The sequence below is a fragment of the Condylura cristata genome, unplaced genomic scaffold (genome assembly GCF_000260355.1).
Source record: "Condylura cristata isolate star-nosed mole 26May11 unplaced genomic scaffold, ConCri1.0 scaffold00059, whole genome shotgun sequence".
NCBI lineage: Eukaryota > Metazoa > Chordata > Mammalia > Eulipotyphla > Talpidae > Condylura > Condylura cristata.
Window position 1 is genome coordinate 597099 of NW_004567160.1, and position 21132 is coordinate 618230.

General features: G+C 37.4%; 1 protein-coding gene across 1 annotated transcript in view; it reads right to left on the reverse strand.

Annotated features, from left to right (window-relative positions):
* Positions 1 to 18095, reverse strand: part of KLF8 (Kruppel-like factor 8) — a 73711-nt gene extending 55616 nt beyond the window's left edge. The window contains exon 1 of the mRNA XM_004695317.2: positions 18023 to 18095. Within this exon, the coding sequence (XP_004695374.1) occupies positions 18023 to 18040 (18 nt within the window). The 5' untranslated portion in view covers positions 18041 to 18095. The remainder of the gene's footprint in view (positions 1 to 18022) is intronic.
* Positions 18096 to 21132: the final 3037 nt, after the last annotated feature.

Genomic DNA, 21132 nt, shown 5'->3' on the forward strand with positions numbered 1-21132 from the left:
TTTTTCTTTTCTTTTTTTTTTTTTTTTTGCACATAATAGCCCAGCTTTCCCAGTACCATTTGTTGAACAAACATTCTTTGTTCCATTGCATATTCTTTGTTCCTTTGTCAAAGATGAGCTGTCCATAAAGCTGTGGGTTTATATCTGGGTTTTCTATTTGATTCCACTGGTCTATTTGTCTCTTCTTGTTCCAATACGATGCAGTTCTAATTATTATGGCTTTTTAATATAGTTTGAAGTCTGGGAGTGTATACCTCCATTCCTTTCTTTCTTATTCAGAAGAGTCTAGGCTATTTGAGGTTTTTTGTGGGTCCATATGAATTTCATCAGTATTATTTGTACTTCTTTGAAAAATGTCATTAAAATTATTATTAGAATAGCATTGAATCTATAAATTGCTTTTGGTAGGATGGCCATTTTAATGATGTTCATTCTTCCAATCCAAGTGCAAGGGATCTCTTTCCATTCTATGTGTCCTCTTCTATTTCTTTTAACAATGTGATTTTTAAAATATATTTTCTTTGTAGAACAGTTTTTGTTAGGTTTATTTCCAAGTATTTGATCTTTTTTTGTTGTTTCAATTATAAAGGGAATGGTTTTCTTGATTTCTTCTTCAGAGTGATTAATTCTCTATAGGAAGGCTATTGGTTTTGTGTGTTGATCTTGTATCCTACTACCTTACTAAACTGTTTCATTATTTTGATAAGTTGTTCTGTGGAGCTTTTGGGATTCCATGTAAATTATCATGTCATCTGCAAACACTGTTAGTTTTACTTATTTTCCTATTTGGATTCCTTATATGCTTTTTTTCTTGCCTTACTGTTCTGGCTAGGACCTCCAGTATTATACTGAAAAGCAGTGGTGAGAGTGGACATACTTGTCTTGTTCCTGACCTTAAAAGAAAGGATTTCAGCTTTTCACCATTGAGAATGATACTGGTTATGGGTTTGTCATATATGGTCTTTATTATGTTAAAGTATGTTTCTTCTATCCCAAATGTTTCAAATATCTCTATCATGAATGATGCTAGACTTTGTCAAATGATTTCTCTGCCTCTATTGATATGATCATCATATGGTTTTTATTTTCCTTTTGCTTGATGTGATGGACTACATTAATTGATCTTTGAATGTTTAACCATCCTTGTGCCCCTGGATAAATCCCACTTAGTCATGGTGTATTATCTTTTTGATGCATTGTTGGATTCTATTAGCTAGGCTTTTATTTAGGATTTTTGCATCAGTGTTCATTAGAGAGATTGGTCTGTAGTTTTCTTTTTGTGTGTGTGTTGTCCTTGTTTGGTTTTGGTATTAATATAATGCTGGCTTCAGAAAACGTGGTTGTTATTATCCCTTCTTTCTCAATTTTTTGAGTTTCTGTAGGACACACACTAGTTCATTTCTCAAAGTTTGGTAAAATTCATTTGTAAAGCCATCTGGTGCTCAGTTTTTGTTTGGGGGCAAAGATTAGATTACTCTATCAATTTCACTGCTTTTAATTGACCTGTTTAGGTGTTCTATTTCTTCTCTGTTGAGCCTTGGGTGATTGTAAAATTGTAGGAATTTGTCCATTCCTTCTAGATTGTAAAACTTGTTTGCATATAACTGTTCATAGAAATCTCTTATTTTGACTTCTGCAGTGTCTGTTGTGATTTCTCCTCATTTATGATCCTATTTATTTGTGTTTTTTCCTGTTGTTTTTTTTTTTTTTTTTTTTTGTGAGCCTGGCTGTTTTATTTTTTAAATAACCAGTTCTTGTTTTCACTGATCTTTGAAATTGTTTTCTTAACTTCTATTTTATTTTCTAAAAAGAGTTTATTTATTTATGCATTCAGAAATGGGGTAGAGGCCAGAGGTGCAGGGGTGGCAAGAGGATTCACCAGAAACAGAATGGGGAGCAGAACAGGCAGATCGGCAGAGTACACTGCTGAGGGGAGCGGCTGGTGAGACAGAAGTCTGCTGCACCATGTGGATCACCTCTGGGGTGGGGATTGAACTCACACTGAAGTAGCCATGGCTTGGCTTAGCTTCACAGTGTGGTGCTCCAACCCACTGCACCACCAGGGAGTGCCAAATTCTATTTTATTTATTTCTGCTTTGATTTTTATTATTTCCTTCCTTCTACTGGTGTCTGGGTGGGTTTTTTTGTTTTGTTTTGTTTTGTTTTTTGAACTTTTCCAGTTCTATTCGGTGAGATACTAGTTTTTTTTTTTTTTTCCAGTTATTCCTTGATGTATGCCTGTATTGCTATACATTTTCCTCTTATAACTGCTTTTGCTGAGTCCCATACATTCTGGAGGTTTGTGATCTCACTGTCACTCATCTCAAGGTGTTTTTAATTTCTTCCTTGTTCTCCTTACTGATCCACTGATATCCCTGTAATGTGTATTTTAATATCCATGAGGTAGGAGTGTTCTTTTCTTCCTTTTTTTGTGATTTACTTCTAGTTTGATGCTTCCATGGTCAGAGAAAATAGTTGATATGATTTTGACCTTGGAGTATCTCTTAATGTTTGTCTGGTGTCCCAGTATGTGATCAGTTTTGGAAAATGATCCATGTGGATTTGAGAAGAATGTGTACTCATCTTTCTTTGGGTGCAGTGTGCTGTAGATGTCTGCTAGGCCTATGAGGTCTAGATCCTTGCTTAGAGCTCTTGTGTCCTTGCCTATATTTTGTCGTGTTGATCTATCCAGTTGTGAGAGTGGTATGTTGAAATCTCCTACCATGTATGTTTTCTCTCTAATGTCTGTTTTCAGAGATGATAATTCTGTTACGTATTTTGGTGAATATATGTTGATGATTATTAAGGTTTGCTGATGTATTATGCCTTTAATCATAATGTAGTGAACATCTATATATCTTTTTATATTTTTAGTTTGAAGTCTATTTTACCTGATATGAGTATAGCTGTTCCTGCCTTTTTTTTGGTCCATTCATTTGTAGTATTGTTTTCCATCCTTTTACTTTCAACCTATATTTATCTTTTGTAGTTAAGTATGCTTCCTATAGACAGCAGAAGGTTGGGTTCTGTTTTTTTTTTTTTCTTCTTATCCAACCTGTGACTCTGTGTCTCTTTATTGGTAAGTTTAGACCATTTACATTCAGAGTTAATATTAATATATTGGAAATTGTATTTTTCATTTTATTTGCTGTTTTTGTGATTCTTTCCTTAACTTGTTTTAGTTTTCCTATTCACTCCTCTGTTGGTTTTAGTTCTAGGGTTCCTTGAGGTAATTTTTGTAGTTTGGGTTTAGTAGTGAGGAATTTCTGGAGATTTTGTTTTTCATGGAAAGTTTTTATTTTTCCATTGCAGATGAAGGAGAGCTACACATAGTAGAGTATTCTTGTTTGGAATTTGTTGACTTGAAGTTTGTTGAATACGTCTCTCCATTCTTTTCATTCCTGTAGTGTTTCTTTGGAGAAGTATGATGTCATTCTGATTGGTTTTCTCTTGAATGTTACCCATTTCTTCTCCCTTGATAACTTCATTATTGTTTCCTTGTCTTGGACCTTTGAAACTTTTACTATTATGTGTCCTGCTGTGGCTTTCTTTTCATTGTGTTAGTTTGGTGTTCTGGGATCTTGTATTTCTATTTTCATTTCCTTCTTCATGTTTAGGAAATTCCCTTCATTTATCTCCATGAACAGTGTTTGAGTTCCTTGTTCTCTCTCTATGTCCTCTGTGATGCCTATGATTCTTATAATTCTTTCCTTCATCACATCTGATATTTTTCGAATTGTCTTGTCAGTTTTTTTTTTTTTACTCTGTAGTTAGTTCTCTTTCCTCTTTTTTGTTCTTTTTATGTTTGAATCTTCAAGAATGCTTATTCATTCCTCCATTTCTTCTATTCTATTTTCTTGGCTTTTCCCAGAGTTCTTGTGTCCCCACACCTGTTTTTTATTATTCTCTAGTTCCTTTACTCTGTTCCTCAGCTCATTGATTGAATTTTTAACTCTTTCTACTTGTTCTTTAATTACTTCCATCATGGACTTTTTGTAATCTTTAATTATTTCCATCATGGACTTTTTGAAATCTTTGTTAGGTGGAAGAATTCTTCTGTTTCCATGATAATGTTTTCTGGGAACGACTTTCTCTCTGGGGTGTATTATTTCCGGGGTGGTGGTGGTGCTGGTGGTTTGCTTTATCACTTGTGTTTTTCTTCTTTCTGTTAGGCTTTTTTTTTTTTCTTTCCTGTTCTAAGTACTTCTGTACCTGTTGTTGGTGGGCATGATTTCTAATTATTCTTGCTATTGTGTGAATGTCTGCATGGTGACTAAACCTCTGTGGCTGGGTACATGTCCAGACACTTCAGTTGTGGAAAATGTTCTGAGCTGTGCTTTGTTTCAAGATCTCCTGCTTTTCCAGCCTCCACTGTATAAAATTGGTTCTGTCCTCTCAGCCAGTAACAGCCAGGGGTCTATTGTAGGGTTCAGTTTCTTCCAGTAACTCAATGAGTCCTAGTCTTTGGGAGGTGCCTGTGAGAAGTGCCTGGATGGGCTGATTTTCTCTGTTGAACTCTTTGCTTCTTCTAGGTGTGTCTCAGCAAGACAATGGAGTTCAAAGGGAGTAGGGAGTGAGATGTGGGTTTACAGGAAAGGGTAGTATACAGAAATGAAACAAGAAGGAAGATGATAGATGGACCTGAAGGTTAAATGGGGGAAAGGGAAAAGGAGGAGGAAATGGAGGGGAGGTAAGTAAAGAGAAGAGGGGCCCTCCCTGGTGGTGCAGCAGGTTAAAGCATAGCACTAAGAAGCTAAAAGCCTCTTCAGCATGAGTTCAATCCCCACCCTAGAGGTGATCCACATGGCGTGGCAGACCTCTCCTGGCCTGCCTGCTGCTCCCCTCAGCAGTGTACTTCATTGATCTGCCTGTTCTGCTCCCCACTCTGTCTCTGGTGAATCTTCTCACCACACCTGTGCCTCTAGCCTATACCCCAGTTCTGTATACATAAATAAATTAATCTTTAAAAAAGAAAATGAAAAGAGACCATAGTAATAATTATATTGGAGGGGAAGGGGAAAGCTTAGAGAAGACAAAACCAGGGTAAGAGTAAAAGGAGGACACAGAAACCTACCAGCTGAACAATACAGGAACCAAACAAATGAACAAACAAGAAACAAACACATCCATAGGTAGAGGAGAATTTTCTCTCAGATGTCTGATGGCTCTCAGTTAGCTAGTCCTTTTGGCTTTTTGCTTGTCCCTTGGGGAGCAACTTAGGACTGGGTAGAATAGCCTTCCCAGAGTCTGTAGTTTCGTTTGACTTTCTTTTTAGTCTCCCTCCCTAGGTAGTTGGGCAAGTAAAGGAGCTCCTGGGGCTTCTTTCCACCACAGGGATTAGTGGTAACTAGAGGCCTCCAATGTAAGGGCTTTCGCAAAAATGCTCCTCCTTATGACTGTCCAGCAGACCTGGTTTCTGGTGAGTGTGGCTTGTGATTTTTGTTTTGGTAACTAGGTGACCAGAGACTTCTCCTAGTAAGATTTCAGGACTGGCTTATTCATACAGGTCTCTGGAAAGGGAAGGGAGGGGAGTGTCAAAAGGAAGGCTCCCCAGCTAGTCTCCCAGACAGCCAGCCCCACAGTGTCAGCACTGCTGCTCTCACTTGCTCACCCATTGATCTTTGTAGCTTTCTGCTGCCCCAGGTTCTTTCTGTAACCACCGAGCCATCACTGCCAAGCCACCAGTGGACCTAGCTACAGAACCCTCTCTCTTTACCACCTGGGCTCTTTTCAATGATTTTGTTGCGGGGGGGGGGGGGTGTGGGTGGAAGAGTTGCAAGCCTCCAGGTGGTTGTGCCAGTGGAGCAGTCTCTCTTTACCTTCTGGACTCTACTGGTTGGTTGTGCAAGTGAGGTCGGGAAGCAGGCAGAAGAGTTGCAAGCCTCCAAGTTTCCTCAGCCACCAGCCATCTCTCTTTACTTCCTGGGCTCTATGTGCCGAGCAGACTCTCTTTACCTTCTGGGCTCTATTAATGGAGTCTAGTTGTCGCTCTTTACCCCCAGGACTCTAGTCACACTGGCTGTGTGGGTAGGAGGGGATAGAAGAGTAGCAAGCCTCCCATCTGAGGCACTTCCAAGATGCTTGGCTGCTCCCGGATTGGAACTCCCCAATGGAAGCTCCTCAATCACTGAGTCTCCCTCAATTATTCTTGATCTAGTGAGTCCAGGGTGCCCTTAGTTGGGCTGATGCTCATAATATGTATGCCTGAGCTCCATTTTGTGGCTTATTTCTCTGTGTGAGCCTGAAGTAGAGAGTCTAGCATCCTCACTCTGCCACCATCTTGCTGCAACCCCTATTCTATTTCTTTGAAGAATGTCACTGAGATTTTTATTGGAATAGCATTGAATCTGTAATTTGGTTTTGGTAGGATGGTCATTTTAAGAATGTTAATTCATCCAATCCATGAGCATGGGATATTTTCCCACTACTTTGTGTCTTCTATTTCTTTTAATAGAGTTTTATAATTCTCTTTGTATATGTCCTTCAAGTCTTTTGTTAGGTTTATTCTCAAGTATTTATTTATTTTGTTTCAATTTTAGAAGGGATGACTTTCTTGATTTGTGCCTCTTCAGATTGATTGCTTGTCTATAGGAAGGCTACTGATTTTTTTTTTAAAGATTTATTTATTTGCGCATACAGAACTGGGGTACAGGCCAGAGCTCAGGGGTGGTGAGAGGCTTCACCAGACACAGAGTGGGGAGCAGAACAGGCAGATCGACGAAGTACACTGCTGAGGGGAGCAGCGGGCGGGTCAGGAGAGGTCTGCCGCGCCATGTGGTCACCTCCGGGGCAGGCAGGGATCGAACTCATGTGGAAGTGGCTTTGGTTTCTCAGTGCTGTGCTTTAACCCGCTGCGCCACCAGGGAGGGCCAGAAGGCTACTGATTTTTGTGTGTTGATTTTATATCCTACTACTTTACTAAACTGGCGATTATTTTGAATTGTTCTTCTGTGAAGTTTTTAGGGTTCTCTCTCAATAGTATCATATCACCTGCAACTAGTGATAGTTTTACTTTTTCTTTTCTTATCTGGGTTCCTTGTATGTCTCTCTCTTGTCTGATTGATCTGGCAAGGACTTTCAGTATTATATTGAAGGGCAGTGGTGAGAGTAAAATCCTTGTATTGTTTCTGATCTTAAAGGAAAGGCCTTCACATTTTCACTGTTGAGAATAATACTGGCTGTGGATCTGTCACATATGGCTTTTATCATGTTATGTTCATTTTATCCTGAGAAATTCAAGGGCTTTCATCATAAATGGACTTTGTCAATAGTTTTCTCAGCATCTATTGATAAAATCATATAGTTTTTTTTTGTTGTTGTTTTGATGATGTGTTGGATTATATTGATTCATTTTTGTATGTTGAACCATCCTGTGCCCTGGGGATGACTCCCACTGATCATATTGAATGATTCCTTTTATGCATTGGTGGATTCTATTGCCACAGATTTTATTGAGGATTTTTGCATCCATTTTCAATAGGGAGATTGGCTTGTTAATTTTCTTTTTGTGTGTGTGTTTTCTTTGATTTTGGTATTAGTTAATGTTGGCTTCTTAGAACTTATTTGGCAGTATTCCTTTTTTTTCAATTTTTAAAAAGATTTTGTGTAGGATAAACATTAATTCATTTCTGAACATTTGGTAGAATTCTTTGTGAAGCCATCTGATCCTGCCTTTTTCTTTTGGTGAATGATTTGATTACTGCTTCAATTTAACTGCTTGTAATTATCTGTTTAATTGTTGCCTGTAATGATACTACCAGTTCAAGACCTTGTGATTAGCAAGCACTCATTCTACAGTTATTCATTTTGTGGAAAAACATATTATTCAGGAAAATCCAAAATGGAAACTGACAAATGAAAATACAGAAACGACAGAATATATAGACTATTCTTATTGAATTAATGAGATAAGATATAGCATGTCCTTGGCTCAGCAAGTTATCATAAACTGTCCTTCTATAGACTAAATCTAATGTGGTTTACCAAGTCTTAATAAAAATTTTATTCATTATAAGACTTCAAACATTACATCTCTTTGGCCATCATCACAAATTTTTTAAAGATATGTTAGAAGACCAGTTGTTTGGGTTTTATTGTTTTAACAGTAATCCCCTCAAAACATATCATCACATATTTCCTTTATAATTACCTATTATAACAAATTGAATACACCCTGGTATATGGATTTTCTGGGTATGCATGTTGTTTTCTGCAAGTATGCATTCTCCAGGAAATGAACTATGCCTTAAAAAGCAGCTCTTGGCCCTCCCTGGTGGCACAGCGGGTTAAAGCACAGCACTGAGAATCTAAAACCGCTTCCTCATGAGTTCAATTCCCGCCTGCCCCGGAGGTGACCACATGGCGTGGCAGACCTCTCTGACACGCCCGCTGCTCCCCTCAGCAGTGTACTTCGTTGATCTGCCTGTTCTGTTCCCCACTCTGTCTCTGGTGAAGCCTCTTACCGCCCCTGAGCCTCTGGCCTGTACCCCAGTTCTGTATGCACAAATAAATAAATCTTTAAAAAAAAAAAAAGCAGCTCTCAAGTTGGACCTTAGTATCCCTTGTATTGTAATTTGAAGATATGATGAATATCTATACATTACAATAGTAAATAATTTTTGTGTGCATTGAGAATTATCTTTCCAATATGGTCAAGATAATAAGAATTCTAAGATATTAAGAATTCTTTGGCCCTCCCTGGTGGCGCAGCAAGTTAAAGTGCAGCACTAAGAAGCTTAAACAACTTCCATATGAGTTCGATTCCCGCCTGCCCAGGAGGTGACATGGCGCGGCAGACCTCTCCTGACCTGCCCGCTGTTCCCCTCTGCAGTGTACTTCGTCGATCTACCTGTTCTGCTCCCCTCTCTGTCTCTGGTGAATCCTCTCACCCTCCGCATCTCTGGCCTGTACCCCAGTTCTATATGAATAAATAAATAAATTTTAAAAAAAGAATTCTTAGGTAGAGTTTGATTTCTTTCTTATTTTGAATGTAACTATCCCCGTGGTTTAAAGAACACATACACATCCTGCTTTATCTTCTTTTTGTACATAACATAATATACATGGAAAGTTCTTAAGAGGACATGAGGTAAGGAATAAGAATTCAGATGCAGAGTTTTAGTGATTTCTAAGAATTTGCACAAGATGAAATAAGACGGTTCCCCATTCCACTTTTCTTTTGGATATCAGAAGCTCATCTGATGACTGTTTTGAAACTGTACCATCAGACTTTTCTGTATCACCTTTTCATCTTTAACATCATGTGTTAGCTTCAATTTTAAGTACTTTGTAGTTAGTCACTGTAATCTCTTTTCAGAAAGAGAATAGCTTCTTTACCCCCTTTGCTACTTTCAAACTCTAGAGTGCAGTTTTCTAAGAGTTCTGACTCTCTGAGGAAGGTTGGGTATGAGAAAATAACACAGAACCCTGGTAGTGCTTGAGAGAAGTTGTAATTTTGAAAGTTCCCAAATTTTCAAAATCTTAAGCAAAATTTAAGTCCATTTGTGTTAATAAAGAAGAATGAATTATTGATATATCACCATCTGGGATAATAATGGCATTATTACAACAATGGCATCATTAACAATAGCACTGCAGTGCCTCAAGGCCCTGGGACATGACTGGCTTTACTGAGGTCTGCCTCAGTGAGCTGGACTTGATGTCCAATCCACATGCCAGCCAAGTTTGAGGGCCATAGCTCTGAGCTCTGGTGGCAGTGTAGGCCTGGACTACACTGTGGCACACCGAAGACCAGACTGATGGGCTTCAACAGCAGTAGTATCAGTGGTTTCCAAACCCTTCCTGGGCACAATCTCACCTTTGGGGGTTCAGCTACAAGGCTTGCCCCCGAACAGTGCAAGTAACAGGAGAGAGACCTTCATTGTGCCAGGCCATCCCGGTGGTCTTTCAGCAGCATCTGCACTCTAGCCACTCATATCAATGTCCTAGCTCTGCTATTGGACTCCCTGACCACCACACTTTGACCACCACACTTAGACCACTGAAGCATGCTGGGTGCAGTGAGCATCCAACAATGCTGAAGCTAGCTCTGGCTATGGCTGAGCCCTCTACCAACAAGCCCATCTGAGTTTGTTTGTTTGTTAATTTAAAAGATTTATTTATACATGCAGAACTGGGGTACAGGCCAGAGGTGCGGGGGCAGTAAGAGGATTCACCAGAGACAGAGTGGGGAGCAGAACAAGCAGATTGATGAAGTACACTGCTGAGGGGAACAGCAGGTAGGTCAGGAGAGGTCTGCACCATGTGGGTCACCTTTAGGGTGGGACTCGATCTCACACTGAAGTGGCTGAGGCTACTTTTTCAGTGCTGCGTCCTTGCCCATTACAATGCCAGGGAGGGCTCTGTTTTTGTTTTTTTTTTTTTAATTTTATATATATTTTACATCAGTGTTCCTTTTTGTACAATGTACACTTTCTGCTCTCAGGTGTAGTCTCTGTAGAGTTCCCAGCACCAATTCACCCATGCATCATAACCATAGTCCCTTGTGCTCCTCCTTACCCTGTTTTGATCCTTCTCCTTCCCCTCCCCTACAGAATGTCTCTGTTTATAGTTGCCTATTAATTTTGTTTTTTAAATTACATATTTTTTCCTGATCCCTTATTTGTTTCCATTACATTCCACCTACATGTAAAACCATCCAATATATTTCATTTCCCTTTTGGCTTATTTCACTGAGCATAATCCATTCTAGCTCTATCATGTTGCTGCGAATGTCATGAGCTTATCATTTTTGATTTCTTACTAATATTCCATTAAAAATATTTATTTATGCATACAGAACTGGGCTACAGGCCAGAGGTGCAGGGGCAAGTGAGACAGAGTGGGAATCAGAACAGGCCGAATGATGAAGTACACTGCTGAGGGAATCTGCGGGTAGGTCCGGGAGGTCTGCCGTGCCATGTGGGTCACCTCCGGGGCAGAGATTGAACTCATGCTGAAGTGGCTTTAGCTTCTTAGTGCTTTAATCCACTGCACCACCAGGGAGGGCCCATATTCCATTTTTTATGTATACCACATCTTCTTGATCCAGTCAGTATTTTTGGGCATTTGGATTGTTTCCCTATCTTACCTGTTATAAATAGTGCTGCAATAAATATAGGGGTGCAAATATCCTCTTTAATTAATGTTTTTGAATTCCACAGTGTAACTGTAAATTGACCAATCAAATTTGAGCTCTTGCCAAGACCATTCAAAAATTTTGAGACCATTGCAAATAGAAAATGAACCATTTTGACTGGAGCCTGACTGGCACAAATCAAAGAGCTGGGATTATAAATGGACCAATCAAGCTTGAAAGGTGGGGACCCTGAAAAGGATATAAGCAAGAGAGCAGCCAGTGTGATTCATTTAATCAGACCCTTTGCAAAAAGATTCATCAGGATTCCTTGATACATTTTTATATGGCCTTCCACAGACTTTGAGATCTCCATAATTTCCACAGAGACTTGCCAAATCTCCTGTAGAGAGCACCATCAACTTATGCCTGGTGTCTCTAAAATATGTTTGCTGTTGGCAAATGCTGATGTCTCTGACTCTGCCTCCTGTTGAACTGTGCTGACTGGCCCTGATGACCTGTACTGAACGGAAATGCTGACTGGTGCTGACGTGATGACTGACATTGCTAACCTGTGTCGAGCAAGCTGTGGGAGATGGCCACTGCTTCTGATCCTCTGGCACTGCCTCCTTGTGCTGTTGCATCTATATTGTCTGCTCCAGCTTTTGGTGCTGTCCAGCCCAGCCTTTGGAATTCTGCTATTGGCTGCTGTGGTGTCACCTTAGCTGCCCTGCCTGTGATCACCTCTGGCTGCCACAATGAGCTTTTATTTTTGTTTTAAATTTCCTTATTTCTTTCTATATATGAACCTCACTGAGATAGGATGTTTCATATGCCTATCCCTTTGCATAAACCCAACAGAGGTGGGTGGGTCTATATCCCTACACCTTTAACTGAGCACCACAGTTCTGTGTAAGTTCATTTTCTTATCTCTATATGTGGGCTTTAGGGGCTGTGTGGATTCATAATCTTATCTGTATATATGAACCTCATGAGGCTGTATGGGTTCATTTACCAATCCAATTAAAGGAACCCCACAGAATTTGGAGGTTCATATCCCTATACATACATACATACAGACCCACCCAACACTATACACACACACACACACACACACACATAAGATTACTGTGAGTTCAAATACCATCACTTAAATTAATGAATCCCTTGGGTTTGTGTGATTCATGTGGCTACTTATATATAAGTCCACATGGGACTCTGTAGACTCAAAACAATGTAACTATATGTGCACCACTAGATGCTTCCTGGGTTCACATCTTTATTCACATATTTTATTTAATATTTAGTTTATTTTTTTTCTTACATCATTGCAGTCTCCATAGTTCTCCCACCATCTTATCACCCATGGACATCATATTAACTTGTGTTCATGCTTCTCCTGCTTTGCAACCCCACCCTCTCTTCTGCTGTATGGTTCAGTTTTATGGTCAGCTTGTGAGTTTTGACTTTTTCTTGACCTTTTCTTTCATTTGCATATATGCCACATATAAATGAGAACATACACTATTTAACATTTTCCTTCTTACTAATTTCAGCTAGCATAATCCCTTCTAGATCCATCCATGTTGCCACAAGTGACATGAATTTGTATTTTTTCACTGCATAAATGTAACACGATTTTTAACCCACTGCTCTATTTTGGGCATTTGTGTTATCTCCATACCTTGGCTATAATAAATAGTGCTTCAAAAATAGGAGTGCAGATATCCTTTCAAATTAGTGCTTGGGTCTTTTGGGTTGATTCCTAGGAAGGAAATTGCTGAATCATATGGTAGATTCAATTTTAGTGTTCAGAGGAACCTCCACACAGCTTTTCATACTAGTTCTAACCAGCAGTTTAAGAGAGTTCCTTTATCTCCAAATCCTCTCCAGAATTTGTTGTTTTTGTTTCCATTTTTTCAAAATAATATACTAATTGATTTATTTGAAAGATTTATTTATTTGTGCATACAGAAACAAGATAAGGATGTCCAAACTCACCAATGCTTTTCAATATAGTCCTAGAAATCCTAGATAGGGCAATTAGGCAAAAGAAAGACATAGAAGGAGTCTAAATAGGGAAATAGTAAGTGAAACTATCATTATATGCTGGTGATCTCATAATATATATAGTGAATCCTAACAAATCTACAGAAAACTAATTACGACAATAACCAGTTTAGTAAAGTAACAGGTTACAAAATCAATACACAAAAATCAGTAGCCCTACTATATACAAACAACAGATATTAAGAGGAAGAAATTAAGAAAATCATATAATTTACAATTGTACTAAAAAATGCTTAGAAATAAATGGAACAAAGGAGTTGAAAGACCTATACAAGGATATCTACAAAGCATCACTAAAGGAATTAGAAGAACACACACACAAAAAATGGAAAGATTACCTGTGACATACACAAAAAATGGAAAGATAAACTGTTGATATATCACAATAATTAACATTATCATAATGGATATCTTGCCAAAAGCAATTTAGAAAATCAATGAAGTTTGAATAAAAATTGCAATGATGATCTTCAAAGAAATAAAACAAATATTGAACTTCATATGGAACCACAAAAACCAGCAACAACAAATTTTAGTGAGGATGTGGAGAAAAAGGAATGCTCCTACACTGCTGGTGGGGATGTAAACTGTTACAACCTCTATGGACAGCTTTTTGGGGGTTTCTCAAACTACTAAAAATGGAGCTTCCAAAAGACCCAGCAATCTCACTCCTAGGTATCTACCCAAAGAACACAAAAATATTGATTCAAAAAGACACCCACACCCTTATGTTTGTTGCTGCTCTATTGACTATCGGGAAGTTGTGCAATCAAGTCAAATGCCCAAAAATAGATGAATGGATTAAAAAGATGTGTACATATACACAAGTGAATATTACTCAGCAAACAAAATAGATAAACACATGCCTTTTGCAGCAACATGGATGGCTCTGGAAGGGGCCATGCTTAGTGAAATAAGCTGGAAAGAAAAAGAAAAATACCAGATGGTTTCACTCATCGCAGAGGTAAACCTCATGAATTTTGCAGCAGGCACAATTTCCAATTACTGTTTGGAATGCACTCTGAATCATTCAGGGATTCTGCCTTGTATACAAAAGAGAAAATAGAGATTATAAATAGAGAAATGAAAAAAAAAAAACTGTTAAAAGCAGTGGAGGTAACTGATACTAAGAAATACCTTGCCTGAAACATAAGAGGAAACCTCAAGAATTAATAAGTCCCTTATTCATGCTTTTAAGAAAATAGGTTTTTGAAAAGCTATCGCAGGGAAAAAAAGCAATTGTAATAAAGTAAAAAAAAAAAATGAACAACTATAACCCAGAAACATTTTACGGGGGTGGAGAAGGAAATAGGAAAAAATCATTGTAATCCATACAATTGATAAAGAGCTGATCACAACGATCTTCAAAGAGCTTATATAACTCTACAAAAACAAAGTAAATAATCCAGTCAATACATGGGCAGAAGGTCAAAAATGACACTTCTCCAAAGAGGAAATACAAACGGCCAACAGACAGATGAAAAAAATCTTCAACATCACTGGTAGTCAGGGAAATACAAATCGAAGTCATAAGGAGACATTAACTTACTATAGTGAAAATAGCAAATATGGGGGAAAAAACAACAACAACAAATTTTGGTGAGGTTTTGGAGAAAAAGGAGCACTCTTCTATTGCTGGGACTGCAAACTGTTCCAACCACTACAGAAAGCAGTATAGAGTTTCTTCAAATTGCTACCAATTGAACTCCCATATGATCCAGCAATTCCACCCCCGGGTATTTACCCAAAGGATGCAAAAACATCAATTCAAAAGAGCAAATGCACTCCTATATTTATTGCAGCATTATTTAAAATAGGTAGGCTATGGAAACAACCTAAATGCCCAAAAATAAATGACTAGATCAAGAAGATGTTGTACATATACACAATGGAATATTACTCAGCAACAACAACAAAAAAAGGTAGCTCATGCCATTCACAGCAAAATGGATGGAGTTGGAAGGGATAATGCTCATTGAAAGTAGCCAAAAAGAGAAAGGAAAATAGCATGTTGTTTCTCTTATAACATAAATGTCTGGTTCCCAAACAAGGGACGTAGGAAGGTGGGAAGTAGCCATAACAAAGTAAAAACCAAAATCAACAGGCAACTATAAACCAGAGACATTCTTTGGAGGAGGGGGAAATAAGTCAGATCAAAACAGGGGTGGGAAGACAACAGAGACAATGGTAACAGTACACATTTGGAATGGTATGGGAATTTTGGGGGGAACATGGATGAGATGATAAAGCACACATTGTATGAAAATGAAGAATGATGTAAAAATATATAAAATCTGGCCCTCCCTGGTGGCGCAGCGGGTTAAAGCACAGCACTGAGAATCTAAAGCCGCTTCCGCATGAGTTCGATTCCCGCCTGCCCTGGAGGTGACCACATGGCGTGGCAGACCTCTCCTGACCCGCCCGCTGCTCCCCTCAGCAGTGTACTTTGTCGATCTGCCTGTTCTGCTACCCACTCTGTCTCTGGTGAATCCTCTCACCCTCCGCGTCTCTGGCCTATACCTCAGTTCTGTATGCACAAATAAATAAATCTTTTAAAAAAAAATATATATAAAATCTAAAAAATAAATAAGAGAAGGGAGGAGTACTCAGACCAAAGGAACAAAGTAAGTAAGGGTAATATGTACATGCTTTAAAAATTAGAATAAATGAAATACGGGATTAAAGAGTAGAGTATGTGAAGAAAAAATAAATATGTTATATATTTAATAGTTTACACATTAAAAAATAAACAAATTACATATTGAAAAAATAAATATTATACACTGTATTGGGTTAAAAGGTGTTCCCCAAAATATTTGTCAACACCCTAATTTCTTGAACCCAGGAATGTTACCTTATTTGAAATGTTTTTGAAGAGACAATTTAGCTAGTGATTTTGAGGAGATTGTCTTGGATATTAGGGAGGATCTTAAATTAATTGATGTTTCCTTGTAATATGTACACATATGAGAGTCTCACAGAGACATAGATAAGAAAGTAACGAGGAGATGGAGACAATGAATGTTGAGTCCATAAATCAAGGAATACCCTTTCCACCAGAGGCTGGAAGAAGCAAAGGTCAGGTTCTCTCCTAGAGCCTCGGGAGGCATTGCAGCTCTTACAGTACCTTGATTTTAGGCTACTGTTCTATATAGCTGCAAGGTGACAAATTTCTGCTGTTTTAAGCAACTGAGTTTTAGTAATACTTTTCGTGGCAGCCCTCGGAAACTCAAAACTAAAATTCTCCAGACTGCTTAAAGCAAAATTAATACAGGCTTTTGTTTAGTTTTAGCTTACCTAATTTTAAAAATAAGCAAATAATACTGACGATAAAGATAGGCAAAATTGTGAAGATGGTACATAAATAAGAAGTTTGGGAGACAAATATTATCATTGTGAAGACAACAGTATTTACATGAAGCAGTTGACAAGTAGAGAACAATTAATGAGCAGAATCACATGAATAAATGATACAGATAACTTAGCCGTTCAGGAGATAACGTGTACTGTAGATTAGTGAGAGTTGTTATAAAACACGTACTCTGGGTCTTTGTCCCTAGGATGTCTGCAGTGCTCTATAGCCATATTCCACAAGCACCCTACCTTTATTAAAGAGATATCCTGGAAGTGAGAACAAAAACTGCTTTAATTATCTACTAACTAGAATTTACCAAAGTTGCTTCAAATTCTGGAAATTTAGTATACTAAAATAATGAATGAGAAAATATTTTTGGAATTCTACTTAGGTCTATGGGTAAATAAGGTAGTTATGCATGCTTGACAAGATTTGTTGGGCAATTTTTATTTCAAATACAATAGATTTCTACTGTCTTATAAATCACAGGAACTGAAGAATAGCAATTAGGAAATGACTCAAACTATTTTGGCTAGAAACAATACAATATATGGGTTGCTCTATGGCCAAGGTTCCAGCTCAAACAAAACTGAGACTTAACCCCTAGGCCACTGGGGCCATCTCCCACATTTTGTCTACAAAAACAAGATAATTTCTTTTGAGTACTTGCTCTGGAAGTCACAATTTTCTTATCTATAAAATGGGAACTTTGAGAATACTTAATTGTGATGGTTAATTTTATGTGTCAATTTGGCTGAGTCACATTTCTTAGATATTTGCTTAAACATCACTCCTAATGTTGCTGTGAAGGTGATTTTATGAGTGGCATAAACACTTAAATGGCTAGACTTTCAGTAAAGCAGATTACCTTTCATAAAGTGGGTTAATCTCATCCAATCACTCGAAGGCCTTAACAAAGACTGACCTCCTCCAAGCCAGAATGATTTCCTCCAGCAACTATCTTTGAACTGCAACTCTTCCCTGCATCTCCAGACTGCCAACCTAACCCATCAAATTTTGGACTCTGTATCTTGTACTTTCTACCTATCAATCATCTATGTATCTATGTATCTATGCATCCATCCATCCATCCATCCGTCCATACTTTTATCTATTTAGAGAGAGATATAATGAAGTATATACACTATGTTGGTCCTGTTTCTCTGGAGAACCCTATTGTATTATCCAACACAGTTATTGTGTTATTGTTAAGATTAAATAGGGCAGTACATTTAATATTCCGAGTGGCAGAAATATGGAATAGCATTAGATAAATGATTGCTGTTGTATATAAAGCATTTAATTGTGCCCCTATATTCTTGATCTAAGAAACTATGTATCTTTTCTGTAGAATCCACCTCCTATGTGAATGTGAAACCTGACATTCAGAAACCTCCCTCTCTTCACTCATATTCAGTTGCCAAAGGTTGTTAGAAAGAAAATGAGCATCTATAATGATTACAGTGTATGTATCCAACACTATTATGGCTAAATATTAGTATCTAATTTTTCTGATAACTGACCTGTTTGAATACATGCATTGATCCACCTCTGATTTAAGTTGGAGTTCCAAGTTGTTTATGAATTTATCCAAATCTGGAAAAAAAGACCAGTGAAAGACAATTTTAAAACACTATCTAACCTATTATATGCATACAGCATACCATTCACCATTGATTACAAACAGTTTTCTATGAACATTATTCTTATATTTAACGATTTACTACAACTGAGAAGTCAACATTTGGGCAATTGTCTAATGTATAATTTTACTCATCAAGATGACCCTAAATTGTTCCCATAATATTAGCTTTCCCCTTAACTCAAATCCTATATGAATGTGACTCCAGTTTCTTACTATCTCTCCAACACACCCAATTTCCATGGGAATATCAACATACTACTTTCCAGAATCCTCTCATTCTAAGAAGTTCCATGTTCCGGTATGGATATTTACCATAATGAATTCATTACACAGCAGATCTCTCTAAAGAAACACTATCTGTCCACTTTTCATATACACACAAGCCATGTGGGGTTAACATAAGCAATCCTCTGTTTCTTTGTTATATGTCTTGTCTACCCAGGAAAGGAAAGACTCAGAGGCTTCAATCAGCAGTCCTACAACCCCATAAACAATCCTGCCAGGAGAACATGTCATCACATCTTCAATCAGATGTCATTTTGCCTTTCTACAGTCTAATTTCATTAGAGAGGGTAAAAAAGATTAATCCACAGCTTGCTATGACTTAATTTCAGATCACTTTGTGTCCAAGTCAAATACAAATAGTTTCCTCATTTATGACCTAATAGCGTTTCAGAGTTGTCTATAAATTAGTTAATTTTGAGATGTCACATTCCTTTACACACAGAAGGTTACTGTTACAGATCATGTCACAATAGCCATTTAAGACATAATGCAGTTAAAATACAGCAAATGCACAATCAGCAACAATGTAAAATTACAATAAAATCACATAAAAAGTAAAAGATAAACCTAAACACAATTCCCTTATTAATGTCAGTAACTAGGGAAAGTAGTCTCAATTACATGACAATAATGCATAAAGAATATTCCATTGGAGTTATAAGGAAAGCTTCTGGGTTACTCTCAAAGAGTTTGGAGAATTTTGAAGCTTTGAAATATCTCTATTTCATGAGTTTTCATTTCATTGATTTAAGTATAAGAACTGTCCACACATAAATTCATCACTAATTCCCCCATCCCCTCCTCAAAAAGGCATATTATCTTTTTTGGCTCTAGGCCAACCAGAAATAGAGAAACAGCAAATATACCAGACAACACTACCTGTAATTTAAGAGTCTGGAAATCATATTTCTGACAAAATATTTTTCTTTACAAACTTGAACTTTTCCATTTAGATTTTAAACCATTCTCTGCCACGAACTAAGTCTTCCATGAAGCCTCTTGGAAGACAGGGCTTGGGTCAATAAAGGAAAAAACATAGTAAGGCATAAACATAGTAATGTCAGAGGTAGAAAACTGATTTCGATTAGACTGCAAGCTCTTTGTAGGCTGAGATTTTAATTTTTGAGGTTTTCTTCCAATTATATATTTGAAGGGCTTAGCATAGCATGGCACATGGTAAATGATCAATACAGAAAAGGAGAATGAGAAAGTGTGTTTTCTCAAGTGCCAGAATTGGACAAGAGTAGGGATGAATGAAAGAAAATTAGAGTACATGCATGAGATAATATTAACTATGAATTACAAGACAGCAGCGACAACAAATTTTTTCCTGATTTCAAGGAGGTGGGAAACAGTTCACAGAGGGGAATCAGAAGCTCAGCAGAGTTTGCTTGTTTGCTGCCAGAGAAGCAAGCAGGAGAGAATTCAGTTTTTAGTCTCTATTCAAACACCTTTCAACTAGGCCTCATTGTTTCTAGCCAAAATAGTTTGAGTCATTTCCTATCTGGTGTTTCTTCAACTCCTATGGGCTATAAGAGAGCATATGGAGAAAGCAGACTAACTTTTTCAAGGTATTTGGCTCCTACAAACCTTGTTTTTTTTTTTTTTACCTATGAAGAAGGGGTGTGTGGGGGAAATGCTACTCATTTAATGTGGTTAATGGGAGGAGGATTACATGAGTTAGTATATATAAATTCACTTAAACTAGTTCTTGGCATATAAAAAGTTGTCAATATCACAGGCTATTATTATCATTTGATATTTACCAATTTATTAAATGGGAGTAATAATAGTACTAGTTCTCAGGGTTATCATGAGTATTTATCAAGTTAACATGTGCTCAAGTGTTTACAATAGTTCCTTGAAAAAAAGGCACTATGTGTCTATTTCCCTCACCATTAGGGGAGACCCTCAATAGTAACTGAAGTTTATTCTTTTCCATATAGCTATATTGTAACAGACTATCTCCTCCATATAATGTGTTGATGTCACATGAATGATCATAGAAATGAAGATGATTTATTTATAATTTATTTTTGTTGATACATAACATTATATTAATTATATTATATAATTATAATATATTCAGGTGAAGAGCAAAATGATTCAATACTTGTCCTCTGAATCTATCAGCTTGAGTTTTCTTTGAGTTGTTTATTTGGAGAGATTTTTTAATATGTCATATATAAAGTAGACCATACAAATTTTGTCTGACTTTTTTCACTTAGCATTAAGACCTCAAAGTATATCCATGTAGTCACAATGTAGTCACAAATGTAATATTGTATTCTTTTGTATAGTTCAAGAGGTTCTATTATATGTGTGTGTGTGCGTGTGTGTATACATATATATATATATGTGTCCAAGGACACATACATTTTCCCCATAACTTGTTTAGAATAAATAATGTTTCAATGAACATGGGGGTGTACATGGAGGTTTTTGAATTAGTGTCTGCATTCTATTGTCCCATTCACATGACATATGTCCCTGATTAATTTACCCTCAGTAGAAGACCAACAAAATGGAATAGCTGTTATATAGCCCTGGATAACATTCAGAAAGATGCATAACCTTGTCTTTAAAAAAACTAAGTAGTTTTCTTTAGTATTTAGTCAGCCAAAATTTAAAATGAAGCATATTAATACCACCAGAAAAAAATAGATTTTTTAAAATGAAAGGATTTAAGTTTATTGTTTTCCT